Source organism: Equus asinus, chromosome 30 (assembly GCF_041296235.1).
Source record: "Equus asinus isolate D_3611 breed Donkey chromosome 30, EquAss-T2T_v2, whole genome shotgun sequence".
NCBI classification, from domain to species: domain Eukaryota; kingdom Metazoa; phylum Chordata; class Mammalia; order Perissodactyla; family Equidae; genus Equus; species Equus asinus.
Genome location: NC_091819.1, coordinates 5,207,314 through 5,234,304, shown reverse-complemented (window position 1 = coordinate 5,234,304; position 26,991 = coordinate 5,207,314). Strand labels below are relative to the sequence as shown.

The following is a 26,991-nucleotide window of genomic DNA, read 5'->3' as shown; positions in this document are numbered from 1 at the left end:
CATGTACAGTTAGGTCTTAAAATCATTTTTCTTGTTTTCTATTTCCTAAAGTAGTTCTTTGCAAATGAGCTGTGTTTTTTTACACCTACTTTTATCACTAAGAAGCGCTCACGAGCTATTCTTCCAGAAAGTGTAGCTCTCCATTTTCTCTGAATGATAACTGCCGATGCTCTCACATTCAAAAACCTAAAGAGTAGTTATTGGAAAGCAATTTCAAATTATTTTCATCTATGCAACAAGTATTTATTGCCTCCGTTTTAAATACTAGAACAGAAAGAAAAAATGAGAAAGGCAATGAGAGAATGAAGGAAAGTGGAGGAGTATAACTTATTCCTGAGTTCTAGCCATCAGAATTTTACACACAGAAATTGACACAATGAAAAACAAGTTGTGCAACCGGCAATATTCCAGTGGGCAAGAAATAGGAAGTTGTAGAACGACAAAGAATTCTGAACAGGATCGAAAGAAGGTGCGATGATGCAGACCAGACACAGCCTGGGTAAAGGGGGTGGTGGGGGAAGTAATGGTGGAGTCTATAATTTGAGGCCATATCACACGTGAGTCACGGGCAGACACGACATGGCCAAGAAGAGACTGGAGGGATGAGGGCAGCACCAGAAAAGTGCAACGTGGACACTCATCTGAAGGGAAAGGCAGGAATCAAAATATCTAAACTGGGGTTGGCCTGGTGGCATAGCAGTTAAATTCGCATGCTCTGCTTCAGCAGCCAGGGTTCGCAGGTTCGGATCCTGGGTGTGGACATGGCACCACTTATCAAGCCACACTGTGGTAGGCATCCCACATATAAAGTAGAGGAAGATGGGCACAGATGTTAGCTCAGGGCCAGTCTTCCTCAGCAAAAAGAGGAGGATTGTCAGTGGATGTTAGCTCAGGGCTAATCTTCCTCAAAGGAAAAAAAAAATCTAAACAGAAAGAGTCTGTAAACAGAATTGGAGAAAAATTAAAAACGTGGGGGCTAGAGACTAAACTTGAGCCAATCAACATAGTGTCACAGACGAAAATTGAGAATGGACAGGCTCCTTGACCTGCTCCTGGTAACACGGAGAAAGTTGAAACTAAAGTCACGTTGCCACATCTCTTAGAAATTAAGGCTGAGTGTCAATGAGAAAAATGCAGCATTTTGCTACAGGAAAATTAGATATTGGTCCTTCAGTGGACAGTGGCAACTCCATCTTTATATGGGAAGCCCTGATTCCACCACGAAACTCATTAAGGAACTCTTCTAATACCAATGTGCTTTCCTACAACAACCTTTAAAACCATCACTGATACGATAATTCACCAAGTCTTGGAACTGAAGAAAAATTCTTAAACTATAAAATAAAAAATAATATAGGTGATCTGGTAAGAGCTTCTGAAAATGTGTTTAAAAGAAATGAACTAGAAATAGGGAAATACAATTAACATAGACAAGTTGGGAATTAGGTCTTCATCATTAAGGATAAAAAGTACAGGAAACAGTACAAAGTAACAAGAAAAAAAAAGAAAAATGAGTAAGAAAACAAATTTTGTCAGCAGCTGAATCAATAAACAAAAGGGGCCAATGCACTTTAATAAGAAAACCAAGATTTACTAGCTTTATTTTATTCACTTCCCACCCTTCCATCATTACCTTCATCCCTATGAACCTGAAGTAATCCAGTTCATGAAAATATTTTTTACTGAATTATATCATCAAGGCTTTATCTTAAAAAATAAGAGTCTTAGGGGCCGGCCCAATGGCATGGTGGTTGGGTTCGTGCACTCTGCTTCAGAGACCTGGGGTTTGCAGGTTCGGATCCTGGTGCTGACAGACACACTGCTCATCAAATCATGCTGTGGCAGTGTCCCACATAGAAAATGGAGGAAGACTGGCACAGATGTTAGCTCAGGGCCAATCTTCTTCACCAAAAAACAAAACAAAAAAAGTCTTAGAGATATATTTTGTTCCACTAATGGAGAAAACACCAACAAATCAAACTATACAAATTAGGTATAGCAAGTATTTTAAAAGAAAAATCAGGGCCAGCCCCAGTGGCCTAGTGGTTAAATTCAGTGCACTCCACTTCAGAGGCCCAGGTTCTGTTCCTTGGTGCAGACCTACACCACTCGTCTGTCAGTGGCCAAGCTGTCGTGGTGGCTCACATACAAAAAGAGGAAGATTGGCAACAGACGTTAGCTCAGGGCAAATCTTCCTCAGCAAAAAAAAAAAAAAAAAAAAAAAAAAGAGGAAGGTGGCAATAGATGTTAGCTCAGGGTGAATCTTCCTCAGGAAAAAAAATCAATAAGCAGTATCACTTTATATAAAGACCTGGCTACTACACACGGCACCCCTCATACTCTCCCACACAGCTATGATACATTACCGTCTTCTCTCCAGTTTGGTAGAGAAGTAACCTTGAATGATTTTAACAGCTTGTAGTACAGCTAGATAATCCTTACGGGCTTTCCGGCTCCTATACCAGGCTTGAATCTTACAGGCAGCTTTCACTTCACGCAAATATTTCCTGGCTTTATATCCCCTCCACACAGCCTGTTAAACACGTAAATATAACAAAGATGCAGTGAGATGTCTATTTTCTCGTAAATTGGAAGAATCACGAGTAAAGACAGTTAATACAAGGTTAAGCAGACAAAAATCAATTGCAGAAATAAAGTCAGATCCCGACTCTTCTATTAGACTCATTCATCTCCGACACATAACGAGCCTCTAAGAACAGTGGAGCTCACCACAGTGAACGCCTGTCACCTGCTCCATCACGCATACCCTGTGGCTGGCAGACAACTGAGCCCACCATAACCCTGACAAACGCACAAAAACTGTACGATGTGCACAACATCTGGAAAGCCAGATATGTGTATTGTGCTCACTATCTCAATCCATTTGGAAGAACAGAAAGAAAACGGACACCCTGAGTACTCCACTTCCGGGAAAGAACTAGGAATCCTTCCCACCTCCCACCCCACCCACCCACCCCACACACATCCAGGGTTGCGTGTCCTGCCTGCAGCAGTATCCTGAGAGCAGGTGTCTATCGGAGGACTGTCAGATTTTCCAATTTCGGTCGCCTTGTGGCCGACTAAGAGTTTCAGTAACAGCTTAAACTCATAAAGCGCTTAGTGCTGTACGAAGCGGTGTAAGCCCTACAATAACACAGGTAGGCAATATTATTCCCTCTAATCTGGAGATGAGGGAACCACGGCCCAGAGAAGTTGAGTAACTTGTTGACGTCACAGGTAATAAGTAGCAGAGGTATCTTATTTAATCTTTATAAATATCTTGTGAGATTATTAAGATCTCTATTTTACAAAACAGAAATTGACGTTGAGAAAGAAGAGACTTGTTACCACATAGCTAGTAAGTGATAGAGTCAAGATCCGAACGAAAGTCTGTTTGACTCCAAAACACCTACAATAAATCCTGCAGCCTCACCTTGTAAGGGAATTAAGCTCCAAATTCAGTTAACAGGCAAGACTTTTATGTAGAGTCAAAACTACTCTTGTGATGGCCGTAACTCACTCACCGTATATTATACGTGGTTTTTATGTAAACAAAGCTGAATACCAACATATCGGTATTCATTGTGGGAGTCAGGCATCAGTACTTTTAAAGATTCCAAGTGATTTCAATGTGCATTAAAGTTTGAGACCACTGGACTATGTTAACGACTAGATGTATAAGTATAATTTTATAATTTAATTATATAAAAGAAAAAAACAAGGTTGTGTTTTCACAAGGTTGTTATTTTGGCTTTTGTATCATTTCGGCTAACTATCACCGTAACTAACACATCCAGTTAACACCTTTCAGTCCTTAACTTCTGGGCAGCATTTGGAATTGGAGCGTTCCTTTCTTCCTCCCTCGACCCTTGGCTTCCTGATACCTTTATTTTAGTTTTCTTTGTTCCCTCTTAATACCACATGTTGGCTTCTCTTCTCGATACCCTTAAATTTTGACTTTCTTCAATGTTCAAGCCCCAGGCCCTCTTCTTTTGCCCATTTTATACATTCTTCCTAGGTGAGCCCATCACTACCACAAGGTCGATTATCACGTATATGCCAATAACGGAGAAGTCAAATTCTAAAAGCCACACCACTCTCCGAACGCCAGACAAACAGCTGACATCTCAACTGGGACACCTGCTGGGCACTTCAGCCTCCTGTCCCCAAACTGAGCTCAGCATCAATCTCAACACCTGCTCCTCCCTTTGTTCCCTGTCAGTGAGTGGTGCCATCTGCCCAGTTGCTGAAGCCATAAACATGGCTTGGTTCCTTGTGCATGTGCCACGAAATGCCAGTACTATCCTTCCACTCCCACTCACCCTGACAGCCCCGCTGTCACTAGCCGATACTAAACTATGACATCTTTCCCCTGACCGTCTGCCAATAGCCTCCTGGCTGGTCTCCCTGCTTCTGGCCTTGCTCCCTGTCCGTCCATCTTCCACATTCCTGCCAAAGTGACTCTTTTTTTTTTTTTTGAGGAAGATTAGCCCTGAACTAACATCCGTGCCCATCTTCCTCTACTTTGTATGTGGGATGCAGCCACAGCATGGCTTGACCAGTGCTGTGTAGGTCTGCACCTGGGATCTGAACCGATGAACCCACCACGCCACTGGACCAGCCCTGAGTGATTCTTTAAAAAACAAATTATGATTCTGGTCTCCCCCTGCTTAAACTCCTCTAGAAACTTCTTTTAGTCAAGAGGATAAAGACTAAACTTTTTTCCATGTCTCACCAAGCTATCCATAATCTCACTCCCTTCACTGCCAACCTAGCCCCATATTGCTCTTCTTAATGGCAGTGCACACACTCTCCCTAGTTTTTGAGCTCCAAGTTACCTCCCTAACTGGAATATTCCTTCCATACATTTTACTTGGCTATTTCCAAATCATCCTTCAGCTGAACATCTTAACTTCAATGCCTCTTGCTCTGGGAAGCCTTCTCTGACCCCTGGGGTGAACTCAGGTTTCCCTTCTTTAGGTTCCCAGCAACAGATACTTGTCATTTCTACTCCAGTGACTCTTCCTGGCTCAATTCAGTTCTCTGAGGACAGCAGCTAAGTGTATCTTACCATCCGCTCCTGTTGCCCACTACGGTATTTGGCACATTACCAGCACTTGGCATTTGTTGAATGAAAACATTATTTCTAAGCTTCACAGCAACCCAGCAAGATCCCGACATCTCACACCTAGGTTCAAAGCCCCGGTTATTACAGGTGGAACAGAAATAGCTGAAGTACCCAGATTCAATTCCTGGATCTGCCTCTCTCCACGCCACGTTAGCAAGTCATTTAACCCTTCTCGGCCCCCTCATATTTCAAAAAAGAAAATACTCTACAGTTCTCATACACTGTGAGAACACAATGAACAAAATAATATAAAAGTGCTTTGGAAACCAGAAGTGCTAAACTCTGAATAAAGGACGTATGTCCACCCAGCCGATGCAGCTCTTAGGAACAGATTAGTACAGGAATCACGCTATCCCATTTGGCCTAAATTACACCAATTTACCTTAGCTTAAATTTTTCACTTAAAAAAATAATTTCACCCAATAGAGAACTCCCATTAATCAAGCTATATTTTCACAACTCTTCCAGGAGTGCTCACCTATTGAAATGCAGAAGGAGTGGGTGATCACGCCCAGAACAACCCCAGCTCTGCGCTGTCTCGGCTGAATTAGTATGGGTGCCCTTTCTCCACTCTCAAAAATATTTCATGTTGGCAGATAAATGAAATGGTTACGTAAACTAAGTATTATTCCCTATGACTTGCTCAAGCTCATTTTATGAATTCTAACAAACATCGGTCAAAGAAAGAATGAAGGCTTTATATTGAAAGATAGAAATACCTGGATTTTTATGGTGCTCTCTTTAATTCTCTGAAACTTCCGTCTCTGTATAGATCCTCTCAGTGTAGCTTGAAGAGTGCTAACACTGCTCCTTATTTGTAAAGGAACTTCTCTTTGACGTTCTGCGGACAAAAAGGCACCGTGGTGGTTTTTTAAGACAAGTGCTGCTTCTCCGTACGATGAAAGCTGTTTTCTGGTTTCCCAGGTCCTGAAATACTGCTGTAAGGTCACAGCAGCTCTTCTCTGCTGAACAAATCTTCTTCGACACACAGCCATCCGAAGGAAGGACTGAATTCGCAGGGCAGCCCGCTCTTGCGTTTCCAGTTTTCTGGTGACCATTTCACGGGAAGCTTTTTGAATCGTTACTGCAGGCTTTCCTGGCGAAGCCTCTGCTTCCTGTGAAGGAGCGACTCGGGCAGCTTCATCCCACTTTGGAATCTTCACCGATGAGCTTTGACCAGCTTCACACGGAGTCTCAGTCCCGTGACGGCACAACGCAGACTGATGAGCACCGGCTGCCATTTCTTCCCCAGGTATGTGTTTTGATTTCTGTCTAAGTTTCATGCCTCTAAAAGCAGCCTGAAGAGTTCGTACGGATTTCTGAACGGCTAAAAATTTTGTCCTTTCCATTTTTACTCTGATGTACGACCTATAGAGATTCTGTATAGCAACAATGGCAGCTTTCTTTGTTTGGTAATCGACTCTGGCCCTGTGCATGCGGTAGAATGACTGAATTCGCGTGGCAGCCAGGTGCATTTGTTGGATATCCCTGCGAACTTTGCAGCCTCTGTAAAAAGACTGTATACGGATGAGTGCCCGGGTACGCACTGCAGTTCGTGCTCTGTATCTTCTTTGGACAAAAACCACTGTTGCTCTAAAATGCAGATACTGCTTCCTTATTTTAAAGGCTTTAAAATGCTTCTGAACAATAATGGCAGCCTGATGCTCTTCTGGAATCTGTGTCCTTATGCTCATGTCCTGAACACCTGCCTGACTACAGGTTGCTGCTTTCTCGAGTGCACCGAGTTGTAGAGCTTTCTGCTTCTCTTTATTTGCTCTGTATTTTTCTTGTACTACTTTTGTGGCCCAGTGAAGCTTTCGGTAGAAATAATACTGCCTGTACATTCTATATGTACTCTGTATTATGACGGCCGCTCTGTGTTTTTCCCTTAAAAGCTGTCTTGCTTTCATTCCCTTATATGCAGCCTGAATGACCACTGCAGAATGCCTTTGTCTGATATAATTTTCTCTTTGCAATTTTGCAGCTCTATACGTTCGGTAACGTTGCTGAATTAGAATTGAGGCACGCTTCCAAGTCTGAAATGTAACGTGGGCTCTGTGCATTCTGAAAGTAGCCTGGATGAGAACCGCAGCCCTGTGCATCTCCTGTAACTTCTTCTTCACCATCAGTCTTCGGTAAGATGACTGGATTGTAATGGCTGCCTTTTGTAACTGTAGGAATTGTTGGAGGTGATGCTTTGCACAGACATTTGCACGATATTTTCTCTGAACCCAAAGAGCAGTTTTCCTGAGAGATAGGAATCTTTTTCTCATCATTACAGTCCTAAATCTCCTCTGAATAAGAGTTGCAGCTAAATGCATAACTTTTAGATGTCTTCTGGCTCTCATGCCCCTAAAAGCAGCCTGAATGCGTATTACAGACTGCCTCAGTTTGTTGTACCTTTGAAACTGGACGTTTCTTTCCTTCACTGCCCGGTACCTTTGCTGTACCATTTTGGTTACCTTCTTTAGCTTATTAAAATACGTTTGCTGTCTGTGTCTTCTATAGTAGGACTGAATGAGTGTGGCTGCAACCTGCATCTTGCTCAGGGTCTGTCTAACTCTCATTCCTCGAAAACTTGCCTGAAGAATAGTAACAGCTTTTAAAAGGGCCAAGTACTTTGCACGCTGAGTTTTGCCTTGATAATATGCTCTGTATCTGACTTGAATGACAACAGCTGCAGTTCTCATTTTATGGTATCTTATTTTTGACTGATGCATTTTAAACACGGCTTTAATAAACGTGGCTGCCATGTGCATACGTCGAATACGTCTTCTTACTCTAACACCTCTATAAACAGCTTGGATTTTAATTGCTGCCTGCTTTAAATCAAGATATTCCTTACGCTGACGGTTTGCAATTTTAATATTTTGATACCATCTCTGAATGACAATTGCTGAAGCTCTATGGGCTGCATATTTCCTTCTGGCTTTGTAAGCTCTGTATGTAGCCTGGATAGTGGCTGCCGCTTTGTTGCATTCTTTTATTGCTTTTCTCACTCTCATACTTCGGTAGGCTGACTGTAAAATTACTACAGCTGTTTTGGTTTTCAAATACAAACGATGCTGCTTCCTTCCAAGACTGTAAGCTCTATAATACATTTGAATCAGACAAGCAGCTCTTTTCATGCTTTTCCACTTCCTTCTTTGCACATACATTCTATAGTATGACTGTATGATGACAGCACATGCACGTTGCCTTTGAATCTGTCTTCTGGCTGTTCTTCCCCTCCATGAAGACTGAAGTGTCAGGACTGCATGACGCAGTTCCAGATACTCCATGCGTTGCTTCCTTCCTGCCACCCATGCTCTCAGACGCTGCTGGATGACTAATGCTGCTGTTTTCAACAATCTGAACTGTTTCTGGGCCTTGGCCATCCTAAAAGCAGACTGAATCTTCACTGCAGCTTGAATTTCCCTTCTGATTTGCTTCCGAACTTTCCAGCCACGATAAGCAGACTGGAGAGAAACCACAGCTGCCCTTGTCTTTAGAAAATGTGTTCTTGTATCCTTAACAGTCTTGCGTGCCCTGTACCATCTTTGAATCTTGATAGCCGACTGAAGCACAGATTGATATTTCCTCCTTTGACTGTGGCCTCTAAAAGCAGTTTGAATCTGAAGAGCAGCTATAGACTGTTGCTTGATTAGCTGGCGCACTTTATAACCTCTGTAAGCCGCTTGCAAGCAAGTAGCCGCTCTTTTGATTTCCAAGAACTTCTTCCTCTGATTGACCTGTGTTTTGTATGCACGATAGTAATTCTGGATGACAACAGTTGCTTTCCGAGCTTTCAGGTAGGATTGCCGTACCTTTCCCATTCTGAAATAAGACTGTAGTGAAATAGCAGCTTTTCTTTGCAACCTCATCTGCTTTCGAACCAGGAATCCTCTTACGAGAGCTTGCAGTTGGATACAAGATTCCCGCACCTGCATGTACTCCTGTCTCTGTCGTGCAGCCAGTTTTGTAGATCTGTACCATTGCTGGATAGACAGCGCAGCTGCTCTTAAATGTAAATATTGTTTACGTGTTTTTTTCATCCTGACAAGTGATTGTAACTTTATCGAAGCCTTTCTTAGGCTCAGAAATTTTTTTCTGCAAATATAAGCTCGATAACATGACTGAATCTTTGTAACACATGTGCGGATGTGAACAAACTTTTTCCTGGCTTGCATCCCTCTATAGGCAGACTGTAGAACAATGACAGCGGAACGTGTTTCCTGGTAAGATGCTAGAACTTTCTTGGCTGAAATGTAAGCTCGAAAGTGAATCTGAATTACAAGGGCGGCTTGCTTCATCTTCTTATATTTCTGTAATTGTTGATGTTTTCTTACGTGTGCCTGCAATCTGATGACATTTTTCTTAAGGTTTAGAAATCGAGATCTGTCTTGCCTCATTCTCCAATATGACTGAAAGACACAAGCAGCTCTAATTTGTCTGTGTAAATGACGAGCCTTCATTCTCCTGAAAGCAGCCTGCAGTCGAATGGCTGCAGCCCGCTTCTGCAAATAGTTGGTACGCTCCATCTTTCCTTTCAGATATGCTCTGTAGTACTTCTGGATAGTCAGTATAGACTCTTTTTTTCTTTTATATAACTTTTGGGCTTGAAAGCACCGGAATCTTGCCTGAATTATAACAACACAAGATCTAATGTGAATATATTTCCGTAATTCTCTGTGCATTCTGTACCATGATTGTATGACAACAGCAGATTTTTCTTCTTTAGCTCGTTTCCTGACATGCCATTCTCTGAAAGCTCTTTGCAATATTATTGCAGCTTTTATTTGTAAATGCATTTTACGTCGCTTCCATCTTCTGAACATAGACTGGATTTTAAGGGATGATGATTTTAGCATTTTATATCTCTCTTGATCGTGTTTTCTTTTTAAACAAGCAAGCCAATGCCTCTGAATTGTAACTGTAGCCCAAAGATATCGTTTATAAGAAGTAAGAGCAATTATCATTCTTATCCTAGATTGCAGGATGATTGAATAATATTTCAACTTCAGAAACTTTTTTCTAGTGGAATAGCTTCTCCAATACTTCTGAAAAAGGTAAGAAAAGACACAAAGTAAAATAGACATAACTTCCTATACTTAACACCCTTGAAAGTATTAATTTTTCTAACACTTTGCTTAAAAATAAACACATTAAATTAAAAAACAATATATTTTTGAAAAAGGTATTTGTCTCTTTGGTTTGTAGTTTAGTTGGTACATTGATACAACCGTTGCCAATTCAGAAACCATTGTCTCAATTCTAATGATATTTATATCGTGTTTGTATTGCACAGACATGAGAAATAGAAGCAACGTTATGTTATATTAGAAAAACTCAATATATTAGAAGCAAGAGTCAAAATAAAACTATAGTAACATTCTATCTATTGATTCTAAGTAATTCCCTATGAATATACCTCTGGATCTTATACTTTCCCCTTATATCAAGGTTGCTATGCTATCGTATAATGGTTGGAAACTGTTTATGTGGGGGCTTCTATACTACCACTTTATAGGTCTGATAATATAAACACAGGTATTTGAGAAATAAGTGAGCCAGATCACTTCCAGAGTCATTATTTTCATTAAGAATAAAATTTCTTCCTTTTCCCAAATTTAGGAATTATAGATACATGGTTCAAAAGTAGAATTCTGGAAAGACTTGAGAAGCGGTAAACTGTTTGTCTCTTGAAAGTTGCTTCCCTCCCACACTACCCCACATTCCCCAACTCCTTAGCTAACGCAGCAACATGCTGGCTCAACAGAAAGGGCTGCAAAGTCTCAAGCTGATTCTGGTGGCTGGTATCTAAACGACCCTTGGCTATGGGTCATCAAGTTCTGGATGTTCTTCGAGCAATAAGATCACTCCTTTGTCCAAAACACTACAAATATTGCTAAGATTGGGGCGGGAGGTAGAGGGGATTTCCTATTGCATCTTAACTGTCCTTACATATAAGTAAAGTAGTATAGGGGCTGGGTACCTTCCTCTCCTATAGCACTGCCCACTGCAGATGCACCTGTGCATGGTCCAAGCACCCCTACCCACGGGTGAGGAGAGTTAGGGGAGAACATGTGCATCCTGCTGACCCTAAGTTTTCCCCAATAGATACTGCCTCATTCCTCTACTCCATGTCAACTGTAGTTTTGTTCCTACCCTTCAGTCTGATAGGAAATGATGTGTGCACCACATTGTTTCTCTTACTATGAAGAGATGCATAAGTAATTAAAACATCTATCCAACTACTGTTAAGCTTATTTATGCAAAATGGCTTTGAAAACTATAAGATCTATATAAATGTAAGGTATCATTAAGGCACCTTAAAACGAGTAAAGTTGAAACAGTGTTGAGAGTTGCGGAAACCATTATTTTTCTTTTCTTTTTCCCTAAATGTTTGTAAAACCTTCCACCTCAGAAATTGAAAGGTCAGTGTGGATAGCTTATTTTACACTTCAATAATCATTTCTTCTAAATACTGTTACTGCGATGTTAACATTTCAGTCTTGATATGGAACATGGGAGGTAAGTTCATCTCCTCTCCTAATAAATGCTCATAATAATAGCAATTTTATCAGGACTGCCATCTATCTATTAAAAAATAAATAGCTTTTACTGAAGAGCATTGCATATAATTTCCTCATTTAATTCTCACAAACAGAATAAGTTAGCATTCTTTCTTCACTTAAAGAAAGGAACACTTACGTCGCAAAACTTTTTCCAAAGTCACATAGCAAGTGACAAGAGTTGACGTTAGGGCCTAGATTTTAATACCAAAATAAAGTGTTCTTTCTACTCTACTGTAGATATCTGTGGCAGATGGTCTTAATAGCCCCAATTCCTCATTTCTCACTGCATCCACAACCTCTGCCATGCTTTGTATTTCTTCTCACTAAAGATGCAGAGTCTCTGCTTGACCCCGGATGTGGGTGCAGTCACAGAAAGGACACAACATAGCAGGTAACTAACAAAAGCGTCAGCTTTCAGGCCAGAGGAACAAACAGGGCAGCCCTAAGAAACTGGAGAGTGCCAGGGAGATCAAAGAGAGGGGATAACGCAGGAGAGAAATCCCTTAACGGTGTTTAGGAATTCCTGGGTTCATCACCAAGCTGTGTACATGTGGATCTAGCAGCAGACTAGACTTAGAGAACTGAATTAAGATACAGATCACCACCCAGACCCCGGACTGCACACTGGCTGAGACACACATTGGATAATACAAATATCACTGCAAACACTTTGGAGAAGGAACTGACGCTGAAGCCTTACCCACTGAAGGCTCATCAGAACTGGTAGCCTGAACCCAACCAGGCGCATTACCTGCTAAAACTAAAATATCACATTCACATAGGATTTAAAGAAAAAAAGAAAGAGTCTCATAGCATAACGTTTAAAATATCCAGGATGTAATTAAAAATTACTTGGCATAAAAAATACAAGGAAAATTTCACCTTGCATAGGAAAAGACAATTAACAGAAGTCAATGGCGAGATGACACAGACATTGGAATTACATCGGAAAGACTATAAGGCAACTAATGTAAAAATGCTCCGGCAAGTTGAAACAAATGGAAGGACGGAAGGTCTCAGTAAAACATCAAAGATGCAAATAAGAACTAAATAGAAATTAGAACTTAAAAGCACAATAACTAAAATAAAAAACTCACTGGAATGGTTCAATAGCAGAATAGAGATAAGAGACAAAAGAATCAATGAAATTGAAGATCAATACCAATTATCTAGGCTGAACTAGAAAGAAAAAAACGATTGAAAAACGAAATGCGTCAACAAACTAGGAATAGAGGGGAACTTCCTTAATATGATAAAGAAGATCCATACAAAACTAGCGATGACATCAAAGTTAATGGTGAGGAATCAGATGCTTCCTCCTAAGGTCTGGAATGATGCAATGATGTACCCTTCACCACGCCTATTCTACATCTACCGGAAGTCTCGGCTAATGCAACAAGCAAAGGCTACAGTGCCGACAGAGAAGAAAGAAAGAAACCTTTCTTTGTTCACAGATGACACGATCACCTATGTATAAAACCCAAAGAGAGGACAAAAAACTCCTGAAACTAATAAGCAATTACAGCAAATCTGTAGGATACAGCATCATTAACATTAGTAGCAAAAGAAATACTTAGAAATACATCTAACAAAATATATACAAGATCTGTATGAGGAAAACTGATAAACGAAATCAAAGACGATCTAAATAAACAAAGAGATATTTCATGTTCACGGATGGGAAGCTTCAATTTTGTTAAGATGTCAGTTCTTCCCAACTTCATCTAGAGATTCAATGCAATCTCAATCAAAATCCCACCGCTTTACTTTGTGGACATCAGCAAACTGATTCTAGAGTTGAAATGGAGAGGCAAAAGACCACAATAGCAAACACGATACTGAAGAAGAACCAAGTTGGAGAACTAACATTATCCAACTTCAAAACCTACTATAAAGATACAGTAATTAAGACAGTGTGGTACCAGCACAATTAAATAGACAAATGGATCAATGGGACAGATAAAGAGCCCAGAAACAGACCCAGGCAACAGTTGACCTTTGACAAAAGAACAACATAACTGAATGGATAAAGGGTAGTTTTTTCAACAAATGGTACTGGAACAATAGGACATCCATATGAAAGAAGAAAATGAATCTAAACACTGACTCTTTACCTCTCATTAAAAAAAACTGATGTAGGATTTCATTAACCTTTAAAAATTCTACTGTGTGAAAGACTGTTAACAGGACAAAAAGATAAGCCACAGACGAGGAGAAAATGTTTGCAAAATACGTATCTGATAAAGGATTTGCATCCAAATATACAAAGAACTCTTAAAACTCAACAATAAGAAATAAAAAATGGGCAAAGGATCTGACCACCTCACCAAAGAAGATATACAGGTGGTAAATAGGCATAGGAAAAGATGTTCAACATCGTATGTCATTAGCAGAATCGCAAATTGAAACACCAATGTGATGCCAGTGCGCATCTATTAGAATGGTTAAAATCTGAAACACTGACAACACCAAATACTGGTCAGGAAGTGGAGCAACAGGAACTCTCATTCACTGCTAATAGGAATGCAAAATGGTACAGCCACTTTGGAAGACAGTTTGGCAGTTTCTCACAAACCTAAACACAGTTTTATAATATGATCAAGCAATCCCACTCCTAGATATTTACCCTAATGAAATGAAATCACCTAAAACTGGACACAACGCAAATATCCTTCAACAGATTAATGCGTAAGCAAATTGTGGTACATCCATACAGTGGAATACTACTCAGCAATGAAAAGGAATAAACTATTGACACATGCAACAACTTGGATAAGTGTCAAACACATTCTGCTGAGTCAAAAAATCCGGTTGTAAAAAGCAGGCAAGACAAAATTATAGTATTTAAGAAGAACAAATGCATAGGAAAAATGCATGATTAGCATGTATTAGGATAATGGTTACCCTGGGCTGGGGTGGGGGAGTTAATTGACTGAGAAATGGCTTCTGAAAGGCTGGCGATGTTTTATTTCTTGGCTTAGGTGGGGGTTAGATGAGTGTTCACTTTGTGAAAAACCAGTAGCTTCTACATTTGCATTTTTTGCTATTTTCTATGTGTAATATCTCACATACAAAAAAAGGTAATTTATTAAATCAGAATCCCTCACTTATCAATAGTAGGAGGCAGACCCAAAATATTTCCAAATTTATAAAACAGATAGATTTATGGGATAAAGGTTCAATGGCATTTACATCAGGTAAATTCAAATAGTACACCTCTCTGATGGTATTGAAATAGAAATACAGACGTAAGGAACACGTCTGTTATGTAAATATGTTAAAAGTTTAGATTACTCAATAGAAAAATGACATTCTGTAGACTAATTATAAGCAATATTTCCATTACGTGCCAACTAAGTGGGCTAGAGAGGAAACATGCAAATTCATCCCAAAAGAGAAGTTTCCAGGACTCATAGTAAAGATAAATAAGAGAGCTTGGCTGGGTACATGGATAGACAAAGTGGAATGGTACAGGATGTCAGCATGTCCCACTGAGTGGAAGACTGCAAATCTCTAATATAGAACAAGACAGCAAGGGCTATAGAATCAGATTGTTTGCTCCATCAGAGCAAAGCAGGCATTTCGAATTGTTTGAACCTTATTCTGAACACAGCAAAGAGTTTCATAAGTAGTAGAGAGGTATTAAATATTTGTTAAAGTTAAGTACTAGATAAAATATACAAGCCTAAAATACAATACTTTAAGGCTTTATCATACTTTGCTTTCTCCCTTAAAAATGTCATTTTAACTTTTTAAATTTGGAAATTCCAGGATACTATACCTGAATAATGGATGCTGATTCATTTTGGACTTTTTCTAGTTTTTCCTTTTTTAACAGGAATAATTTTCTCTGTGCTAAGAATCTTCGACAATGTTTCTGAATGGTCAATGAGGCGTTAACCTCCCTTTTCAATCTTTGTTTAGTTAGAAAATTGATTACAGCTGATTGAATTACTCTTGCAGCTTTATCTCTCTCCTAAAAAAAAGGGGAAAAAAGCAAATATGAATTGAACACTTAATGACTTAAGACCCTATTTTATTATTTGTAAGAAAATCATCTGTTAAATATTAATCAAATTGATCCTGGAGATAAAACACTCCATGGACTTATTGTAAGGTATGCTCATGTTTGGAATATAGATACTTCTGGGCACACTGAAATAGCTAATAGGTCGACTTGCAGATATATTTATATGATGAAACAAAGATTCCCAGGAAATATCATCTTAAGATAAAGATCATAGACGTGTTTGATGTATCACAGATCCTCGGTGATCAATATAAAGGAAATTTAAATGTGGTATGCAGTGAACTCATGCTTGACTTTTACGAAAGGGGTAGATTGTTATGAAAAAAAAGAAAAGAAAAAAAGAGACTCTGAAATAAACAATATGGTTTACAGTACACGGTAGTATTGCTCTGTTACAATTTGGACAAAGGAATCCACAAAAAGGGAGAAGCAAAATGATCCCCTGTAGCACAGATGCACTGTGGCTTTGAGCTACAGAGGTTCAGGAGAGCAGAATATTGGGCTGTCAGAAGTGGCATCAGGGCTGCCCGAGAGCATCAACGGCCAAAGAGGAGGTGGCTGCCCTGGAGCTCTAGAAGCCAGTACCTTGCATGTCTCTATTTGTTACTTCCCATATTAATGAATTACCATGAAAATAACATGTATTGAATACTTAGTAGGTGTCAGGCAGCATCCTAAACACTTCATGAAAGATTCACCTAAACCTCACAAAAACCCTAAGAATACATGAACAGGTACTATTCTTATAACCACGAGGAAACCAAGGCAGAGAGGTCCAGCCGATTGTCAGTCCACTGGTAGGATACCCAGGATTTGAAGGAGCCAGTCTGGCTTTGGAGTTCATGCTCTTAATCACTTTGCTATACTCTCCAAGGCTCGATTTATCACTTTAGTTCTACTGAATTGGAGACCAGAATACAAGTTATTTCCTCTGGCGGAAGGGAACAACTTACAGCATGTCTGATAACTCTTTATGTTACTATCTGTAACAGCCCACCATGCAAAGGTCGGCTCTACACAGAGATTACCTGTAGATTCCAATTATTATTTAACTATAATCAGTCGCTGGTGTTTGTGGATGGAACCTGCACCGTATGAGAATACACTCAACTCTAAAAGCAATCAAACTGCTATTCTGACAAAGGAAAAAGGTAATTAATGGATTTAATGGACTGAAGCAAATACTAAGGAATGATGAGAGCCATACATGAGATTACTCCTCTGAGTGAGAAAAGATTAGACGATTCTATAATTAGACTGAAGAATTATGTCCAACAAGGTGATGAAGCCATCTCATATCACTGTCAGTGCCCCTGTGAAGCCTATGGCCTTTTAGGCTATAGAGATACAAGTTAAAAGCACCCCCCCAACACAAACAACACTTTCAAAACCTATGACAAAGCTACAATAATCAAACAGTGTGGTACTGGCATAAAGACAGACATATAGACCAGTGGAACCGAATATAGAGCCTAGACATAAACCCTCACGTAGGCGGATAAATGATCTTTGACAAGGGTGCCAAGACCACTCACTGGGGAAAACACAATCACTTCAACAAATGGTGCTGAGAAAACTGGATCTCCACATACAAAAAAATGAAGTTGGACCCTTATCTTACACCACAAACATAAATTAACTAAAAATGGATTAAAGTCCTAAACGCAAGACCCCCAACTATAAAACTCCTAGTAGGAAACATAAGGAAAAGTTGTGTAACATTGGATTTAGTAATGATTTATTGGATATGACACCAAAACACAAGCAACAAAGGCAAAAAATAGACAAATGTGATTCATCAGATTTAAAAAAATTTTGTTCATCAAAGGACACAATCAACAGAGTGCAGGGGCAAGGTATAGAACGAAAAAGAAAATATTTGCAAATGGTGTGTCTAGTAAAGAACTTATATCTAAAATATATAAAGTATTCCTACAATTCAACAATAAAAAATCAAATAACTCAATTAAAATACGGACAAATGAATAGACATTTCTCCAAAGAAGACATATAAATGGCCATGAAGTATAGGAAAAGATGCTCAACAACATTAATCATCAGAGAAATGCGAATCAAAACCACAATGAGATATCTCTGCACTTTTAAAAAACCCAAAAAACCAAAAAGTAACAAGTGTTGGCAGGGATGTGGGGAAGTTGGATCCCTATGCACTGTTGGTGGACTGTCAAATGCGACCCATAGTGACTGCTATGGAAAATAGGACGGTGGTTCCTCAAAAAATTAAAAATAGACCTACCATATGATCTAGCAATCCCAATAATTTCATACATCAGTAAAATGTAAAAACCCTATCAAGCATCAGTCAACCAGCATCTTATGAACCACAATTTACATGACAGCGTTTTCATTTTTGAGGAGTACCTGATGGCGTTTCAGATCTGTTTTCAGTTTATATTTTCTCCAAGTTGTCTGTATAAGTCGAGCAGCCCTTGTTTCTTTACGAAGATCTAAAAGCCTTGCACAAAGACAGGACAAAAAGGTGATAACCACCTACGAGAAAACAGGAAAGATGAAAGCAGAAGATCGACAGAGAATATACAACTGCCTATCGTCTTCTGAGACTCTTACTCCTAAGAGTTATTAGCTAGGAAACTCCCCTTTTACTCACCTTTTCATCTGGAATTGTGTTGGACATGTCTGAATGATGAATCATGGCAGGAACCCCACCAAGGTCTCTAACTGCAGACTTCACCAACTGAAAATTTTTCCTTTCGTTTTCTAGGAGTTCTTTGTAGACTTCTGAAGTATTTTCTACGATACAAATAAAAAGAGAGAGATCAGACTGCTCTGGCCCAAAATCAGACACGGCAAAGAAAACGCTGGAAAAGTTAACCAACCAAAAGGGACTGACCATCATCAAGTGCTTTAAGAGACATTTCTGCAAAGCTTGCATCAGACTCAGATGATGAATTTAACACCACTGAACCCGTCTGCGCACATTCCACAGTTTGGGTAGTATGCTGACAGATAGCGTCAAAAGGCACATAGCAAGGATGGTAGTGGTGGATCAGGTAACATAACACACGACCGTCTGAGAAAGACACTGTAAAATTCTCCACCTGATTGGAAACACCAGAAAAATAATTAATTGGATTTAGATAGTAATATAGACACTGATCGTTTTGTAGTCCATACTTCCTTTTAATAGCTAAGAATATCACATTAATTTTAATAGTACCTAGTATAATACCACAGTCATAGCCAAATTCTCAATTATAACATATTAACTATTCCAAAAGTAGAATTTGATTATTTACATGTAAACGTACATTTCTTGCAGAAATACAACATCAGTCTAAAAATGCTTATAAAGGATAGAAATTAAATTTTTTTCTTCCTCCCTCTACCTAGTGGTAATATTCTCCATTGTCCTTTTCCACATGGTGAGTTCATCTGCATTTACCTTTGTAAAAAGGGTGTGATGCTTCGGTGCCCAGTTCTGTGCAAGCATCTCTCTTATTAAGATCCCCACTCTTATTAAGACACCCACTAGGGATTTTTTCTTTCTTACTGATACATAAAATAATCATGCATTATATAGTTGGTGACATCTTAGATTAGATAAAACACAGAGTGTGATAACATCCTCACTCATTTGAGGAAAAGGTTGCTTACACATATAAACTAAATCATTTGAGAAATGCAAAAAAAGATTTTACACATTAAGTTTAGTTGACTTTAAAATTTATTTAAAGATACTAGGTTCAAATGAAAACAAAGAAACTTACTTTTTTATTATAGAAGGCACAAACGGCATTCACCCAATCCATCAACAGCTTTATGTTTCCACCATATTGTTCAAAGGAACCACTGCTCCTTTTGTCTTTTTTCTTATTGATAATAGTATCCGATCGGCATGAGAGTGCAGACATTGTCTTCTTCATATTCTGCGTGTGTTGTAAAAAGTCAATTTCTTCCTTTAACTGATCTAAATTAAGGGAAATATCCACCTGAAACACACAAAAAGGATAAATATCTTCATATTTTCATATACGATTTTTTAACCCACAGAAGTTAAATTCTTCTATTATTTATTTTCCAAGGCAAACAAATGTGTAGTGGATAAGTACAGGAGATTTGGGGCCACAGGAGCCTGGGTCCTAATCTCATCTCTGTCTTATCAATGATGTGAACTTCAGCTTCGGTTTCCTCGCCTAGGAAGTCGTGATAACACCGACCTTACAGGGGTGTTGTGAGGATTAAACTAGAAAATGCATAAAGCAATTATCACAGTTCTGGGATAGAATAAACTCGAGTAAGTAATAGTTATTATTGTTAGTCTTTAGTTGACACAAATTGCTTTTATAAATGAATATTGACAATTGATAAAAAGTGCAAAATGTACCAAATGTACAATACCTGAAAAGCAAATGCTATTTTCCAAAGCAACGCGAGAGTTTTTTCTCTGTGCCGGTCCACAATATCCTTAGGTAGGATTGTATTTCCTGCAAATGAAAAGATAGTCCGTCAGCACAATGTATGTACAAATCGATTTTCAGTGAGAAGTTTCATCTTCACTCAATTTTTACCGTGCTCATCGTTTAATTGAATTCCTCGTGATTTAAGAATTTGAAGAACAATGTCAACATTGTGCATCTTCTGAAGACGACTTATTGCAGGAATCCTGAGTTTTTTTGAGAGAGTCCGGTCCCCTGTGAGAAGTTCCATGGTTCGCCTGACAGTAAAGGAATGTTCAGATGTAATTATTATATAAAAGCACATGTGAAAAACGAACTTCATTTAAATAGAGTTATCACCCACATAAACCCCCCAAATTTCAAGACTTTTAGGTTAGAAAGACTCCAAAAAACTATCTCAAAACTCTGTTGCTCCACAGTTAGCAAATAGAGTTATTTCTCATCTTAAGCCTGGGAGTTGAGGTCTATGACCAGAATGTAAGAAAGAAAAATGAGACACACACACATGACGCACACATGAACAAGGTAACAGGGTTCTACAGGGAAAGGGAAAGAAAAGGAAAATGGATATTCCTTGAGGGGTTACCATATTCTACATGACAACCAAGTACTTTCTTGACTTATTTTGGTCCTCATGACAAATCCCACAATTAGGCACTATTATCCCAGTTTTTTCGCAGATGAAGAAACCAAAGCCCAGAGAAGTTAAGTAAATTGCCCATGGTCACACAGCTAGGAATGAGAGATCTAAGATCAGAACTAAAACCTAGTTTCATCAGTGATCAAAGCCATTCTCTTGTATCTATTCCAAATTACTGTAAAAATATTTGAGTGGCTACCTTAAAAAGACATATATACCACAGTTGAAAGTCAAACCCCTCACACTGTCTGTGTCGCTAGTGTTTTATCTACTGGACAGTAATCGCTGTTTCCACAGAAAAAGCAAGCCCCATTTGATTACTGTGTATAGTTAAAGTTGGGCAGAATCACTTATAGAATCATGATTTCTAAAGGCTGGAAAGCAACTTAACATCATTCTAGGCGAGCCACTAAATTGACGTATGAACCATGTCTGCCACAGTAGACCGACCTGTCACCTACGGCCTTGGTGGCTTAACCATTCCCAAGGATTCTCAGGTGGCCTCAAAGATCTACGATCATTTTGCTGACACTGAAGAAAAGAGATATTTGGGATCCAAGATAGAGTCTCTTAACTGGTGAGAGTTCCTGACCGACTACGAAGCATCAGCATCCAACACTGCTAGGTCCTCGGTAACTCGCGCAGAAACATAAAACATGTCTCTCTTTGTGAAAAATAGCACTGAACATAAAACCAATCACCGCTCCTCCTGGAAAGGGGAAAACGTCTAAAACTGTGAATTCCTATCAGCCAGAAAACAAGGTGGTGGCTTGGGTTTATGAAATGAACAGACGAAACAAATAGAAAAGTCCTAAGGGAAGCACGGTCAGCAAGTGCTCTAGCCTATATGGAAATGGCTCGAGAGAGAGAAAGCTGCAGCAAAGTGCAAAAGCCTGTTACCTCGTTGTGAGGATATATCGTCAGAAAAGAGTGTTCACAGAAACTTAATTTAGGAGGAATCAAATGATATGTACGTTGTTTTTGAAGAACTGGAGATTCGTAAAGATCGAGGGATCCCTTCCGCACTTATGTCAAACGTGACGTAAAAAATTGGAGAATTTCCTCGAAACAACATGAACGTCCCCAATCCAGATATCCTAAAAGAGGACAAGGCTGGTACCATGCTAAAGGCCACTCCTGCCAAAGCAGGAATTGGTAACTCACTGTACTCCTACCAAAGCTGATTTTGAGCCTTCCAAAAATGTGGTGTTACGAGGAAATATTGTGTGATTGGAAGCCAGGCATCCTGAGTTTACGTCCCAAAACCCCTGTACAAAACTTGGGCGAGCCAGTTTACTTCTTCATCTTACTTTTCCTCATGTGTAAAACAAGGCTAATACTACTAAAATTGGGGCCGGCCCCATGGCCAAGTGGTTAAGTTCGTGCGCTCTGATTCGGCAGTGTGGGATTTTGTTGGTTTGGATCCCAGGTGCAGACATGGCACCGCTCATCAGGCCATGCTGAGGCAGCGTCCCACACAGCAGAGCCAGAAGGACCCACAACTACACTATACAACTATGTACTGGGGGGCTTTGGGGAGAAGGGAAAAAAAAAAAAAACATTGCGACACTTGTTAGCTCAGGTGCCAATCTTTAAAAAAAGAAAAGTGCTACTAAAATTGGTTTCCAGTGATGCAGTACTCATGAAAGCACTGTGGACATAGCGTGCCACTTAAATGTTTGGTATTTTAATTAGTTCCATGCTTTTCCCAACTCCTGTTCTGGGGCATCAGTCGTTCCTACTCACAGACCCTAGCCACATGCCATCAGGGAAAAAGAGTATGGAGAAGAGATAAGGTTTCTGGGCCTAAAATTGACACTATTTTCTCAAAAGTGTTGCAGATACTTATCCCAGTTTTTTTAACCCTAAATTTATTTCCTTAAATGAAAGAGCAAGAAAGGTTGTAGAAATATAGAAATAAGTGTTTTCCAGAAAATTATATTCTCTTCCATTAAGATAACTCTATTTCCTGTACTTACACAAGGCGCACTCCACATTGCAAGTCTACAGCAAGATTTGTAACAGCAAAATCAAACTCATCAAGTGGTGTTTGAACGTGGTTAACAGGCAATCCCAATAAGCTAAGGTGACGGGAAAGGTCACCGCTACCGCTGAGGAAGTCTCGTGAAAAAGCCAGAAGGATTTCTTTACTAGTCTATGGAGAAAGAAGTTACAGGTATTGTATTCCACTATTATAATTTTGTTTACAATAAAAACAAATCCTTCAAATCGTTCTGTACATATAGAAATAACGTAAAATTAACAGTAGCATAAAAAAGATTGTCAGCTTCATATCATATGGGAATAATGCAAATCTCAATTTAAGACCTTGGAAAAAACTGCTCATAATTAATAATACACTCTAAAAATCAGCATTAATTTGATGATATACTAAATTAGGAAAGAAATTCTCCCCCAAATTAATTCCTTAGAAGCATAGTTTCATTCCTTCTCAAATCAAAACTAAGAATAATGTGATGAGGGCTGGCCCTGTGGTGCAGTGGTTAAGTTCACACGTTCCACTTCCACAGCCCAGGGTTCGCCGGTTCGGATCCAGGGCGCCGACATGGCACCACTTGGCATGCCATGCTGTGGTAGGCATCCCACGCATAAAGTAGAGGAAGATGGGCACAGATGTGAGCTCAGGGCCAGTCTTCCTCAGAAAAAAAAAAAAAGAGGATTGGCAGCAGTTAGCTCAGGGCTAATCTTCCTCAAAAAAAAAAAACAAAACGAATAAGGTGAGGTGCTGGTAGAATGTCAACCAGCAAGTTAGGCAGAGTTAGAACTACGATAGGACTCACTAGATAAGTATTCCTGCTCTCCTCCAGGGCACTATTCTTTGAGAAACTCATTTTTTTCTAAAGAGAAAATATACAATAAAAGCAGGCAAAAGCCTTAAATGTGAAATATAAAATATAAAAAGAAAACTCTACCTTGAACTCAGCATCTTTACAGAAGAGACAAGGATCATGATCAATAAGTCTGGAGAGTTTGGCATAATCAAGGAAACACACCAACAACAGTAACTTTTTCAGCGTAAACTTAGACAAAGCTTCTTCATGACCTTAAAGAAAGTATAAAAAAGCGTAGCAAGTTAACTGCGAAAGACAAGTTTCGCCTTAAAATATGATAATAATAATGTGCTAGTAAAAGAATAATAGCACTCATATAGCAGCATGTGCCTTTCCTAGTGCTTTACGCGATGGAATTCACTGAACGCTCACAAAAACGGCAGGGGGCAGCTGCCGTTTAATATTTCCAATTCGTGGAGAATGAAACAGAGGCACAGAGACATCAACTGATTTAGCTCTTCTCACTCAGCAAATAATTAATGAGCACCTAATCGATGCAGGCACCATCCCGGGTGCTATAAATGCAGTGGCAGACTAAAACAAATGTGATCCGCATAGGGCTTACAGCCTACTTGGTGGGAGAGCGTGGGTAGAGATAACAGACAGGCGAAAATAATTACAGTGAAGGGGGTGGAGGAAGGGAGGGCAGGGAAAAGAAAGACTATTCATGTTGGTTTCTCTAGGAAGGTAAAATTTAAACAGAGACAGAAAGAATGAGAAGAAGCCATTTATGCGTGGTGTGGAGAGAACGCAGTGGAGACAGAACTCTTTACCTTCCCCATACAGATGAGGAACAGTGGGGTGCCTGTATTCAGCTGCTATATCGGGATTCCAAAGCAAGCGATTCAGAATAAACATGGCCAACCCCGTGACATCACTGTTGTCTTCCAAAGGGATGAGTTCTCCATAAACTGTCTGAAAAGACATTAAAGGTAAAGTCAGGCCTGTGTTATCTCCAAGAAGCAAAGGGATGCAGCAGTAAGAGAAGGGCAGACAATGGTGTTCTAAGGAACTGGCAACATCCTGTAGTTAATAGCAGTGAAATAGCACGGAAGTGACACGGATATTTGCCAAGTAACCTCTTTAAACTGTACATATACGTTTTGTGCATTTCTTAGTATATAAGGCATGCTCCACAATAAAAAAAGACAAAACTCAGGACTGAGATAAATTCTTAAAAAGCATATGACAAGCAATATATGCATTTGAATTTTTTCCTTTAAGTTAAAGAACTATCTGAGGCAGGCATGTTGTTCAAATTTAACTATAAGTGTCCCGCTAAGTATATCATGAAGGCACAAGAGAAACCTAAATATTCAAACTTTCCTAACAGTTAACAAGTGGAAAACCATTTGTAAATCATCTAAGATCATAATTTAGGAAGTTCAGATGTGTTTATAATCAATGACTTAAATATGAAATTCGCTTAGTATCAATATGCTTATTATTGATGATTTTTAAAGCAATTAGAGAACACTAAAAACATAGCAAATTATGTTCTATAACCTTACATTGACAAAATATAGAGGCAAAGGCATGCAAAAGTACTAATACCTGCCAAAATAGGAAAACTTTACCTTGATTTACTTATTTTTTTGGCCTTTGACGCTTTCTTAAAATCCTCAAAGATCATGCCCACTAACAGAACCCTAAGGTGTGGTGGTGAGGTAGGAAGTTTTGTTCAAATTATTCATCCCTCCCTTCCCCCTAAAAGGATTATTATACATCCCCACCAACTGCCGTAGACTTGCTGTGTCTCTTCTGCGAGGATAATATTTCCTGCCCCATGCATGTTTGGCCAGTGGAATATGGACAGAAGTGATGCACACTACACCTAAGCAGATGTTTTAAAAGGCATTGCAAGGGCTAGCCGGGTGGCATAGTGGTTAAGTTTGCACACTCAGCTTCGGCGGCCTGAGGTTCACGGGTTCAGCTCCTGAGCGTGGACCTACACACCACTCATCAAGCCATGCTGAGGTGGCATCCCACATACAAAAAATAGAGGAAGACTGGCATAGATGTTAGCCCAGTGACAATCTTCCTCAAGCAAAAAAAGGAAGATTGGCAACAGATGTTAGCTCAAGGCCAATCTTCCTCACGAAAAAAAAAAAAAAAAAAAGAGGCAGTGCAAGTTTCTCCCTAATTCTCCTGCTTTTTACCTCTGCCACAAGAAAGCTATGTCCCAAACAGAGTTTCTACTTCAATTGAGGTTCCGATTATTTGACACGTGAGGCAGAACCAGTTGGTATGTAATTTTCTGATTAATCTTTCATTGAAAGAAGTTATTGACTTGAAATTCAACTCAAATAAGAGTTGAAACAAATCTTAGCAATGACATTTCCAAGCTATGTGACCGTAGTAAGCTCATCATTTGTTCACTCTCAGCCTCAATTTCTTGATAAATAAAGCCAGACTTTTATAAAAGATTCCTCTCAGTCCCAAAGATTTTTCTACTCTAAAATGTAGAATCAGTTGAAGTAAGAATAGGATATCCCACGTGACAAAGGTAAAAAAGCCAAAAGAAAATATAAAGGTATACAAGTAAAAGACTAATGGAAATGGAATCACAGAAGTTTTCTTAAACTAAAAGCATCTTTTTCACAGCCATCTACTAGTGGCTTTCTAATTCAGTTAGTGTTAACGTTTTAAATATTATTGAGCCATGCACCAGGTGAAAAACTCCAATTCCGATGACATTTTTAGGAGCAGTGTTCCATCAAAATGGTTCCAGAGGCATCAGACTGGTGTAGATTCAAATCCTGACCAATTATTGGCATTCAGCAAGTCACTTAACATCAAAGCTTCTGTTTCATCAGTGAAGTGGAAATAATAATATATACCTCATTGGATTTTGAAGAGGTTTAAATTAGAAAATGTATTTAAACAGCCTAACATTGACATTTGTAAATGTTCAAAAAGGATCTTACTATAGCTGTTATTCTAGGCACTACCAAATTGTATATATTTAAGAAACAAACAGGAAAACTGCTACACAAGGAAATGGCAATAATATATAAAGGCATGGTCCAGTTACCTAGTGAGCATTTATTAAATGACCTTCAATTTTATATTGAAAGATCAATTATGATAACCAAATGACTTTATAAGTGAAACCATATTTTATTAAAGTCTATTAAAAGTATATAATAAAAAAAGTACAATTTTTTTCAATAACTGAAAGGTATACTTACCTCTAGGCCAATTCGTAGCCACAAAGGATTATATGACAAAAGCCAGTTCAGGACTTTCTGCCGTTCTCCTGAAACGCAGGTGAAAAGTGAGTAAGCTCAGACCAATAACCAAATAGAGGCAATAAATAAAATTTCATGGAGAAAAATCAGTGGA

The 26,991-nt window shown here is 39.2% G+C and overlaps 1 protein-coding gene across 2 annotated transcripts in view; it reads right to left on the bottom strand.

Moving 5' to 3' along the window:
* The window catches only part of ASPM (assembly factor for spindle microtubules), a 57,643-nt gene that overhangs the window by 19,201 nt on the left and 11,451 nt on the right, over positions 1-26,991 (bottom strand). Inside the window, exons 7-20 of one of the 2 annotated variants that reach the window (XM_070501428.1) lie at positions 26,838-26,905; positions 24,420-24,561; positions 23,728-23,858; positions 22,774-22,949; positions 20,266-20,411; positions 20,096-20,181; positions 19,465-19,686; positions 18,588-18,795; positions 18,345-18,487; positions 18,098-18,226; positions 15,467-15,661; positions 5,848-10,167; positions 2,367-2,533; positions 90-186 (exon numbers count right to left, since the gene is read on the bottom strand). In XM_070501428.1, coding sequence (XP_070357529.1) covers positions 90-186; positions 2,367-2,533; positions 5,848-10,167; positions 15,467-15,661; positions 18,098-18,226; positions 18,345-18,487; positions 18,588-18,795; positions 19,465-19,686; positions 20,096-20,181; positions 20,266-20,411; positions 22,774-22,949; positions 23,728-23,858; positions 24,420-24,561; positions 26,838-26,905 — 6,230 coding nt within the window. The remainder of the gene's footprint in view (positions 1-89; positions 187-2,366; positions 2,534-5,847; positions 10,168-15,466; positions 15,662-18,097; positions 18,227-18,344; positions 18,488-18,587; positions 18,796-19,464; positions 19,687-20,095; positions 20,182-20,265; positions 20,412-22,773; positions 22,950-23,727; positions 23,859-24,419; positions 24,562-26,837; positions 26,906-26,991) is intronic. The other variant, XM_070501429.1, reaches the window with a different exon arrangement.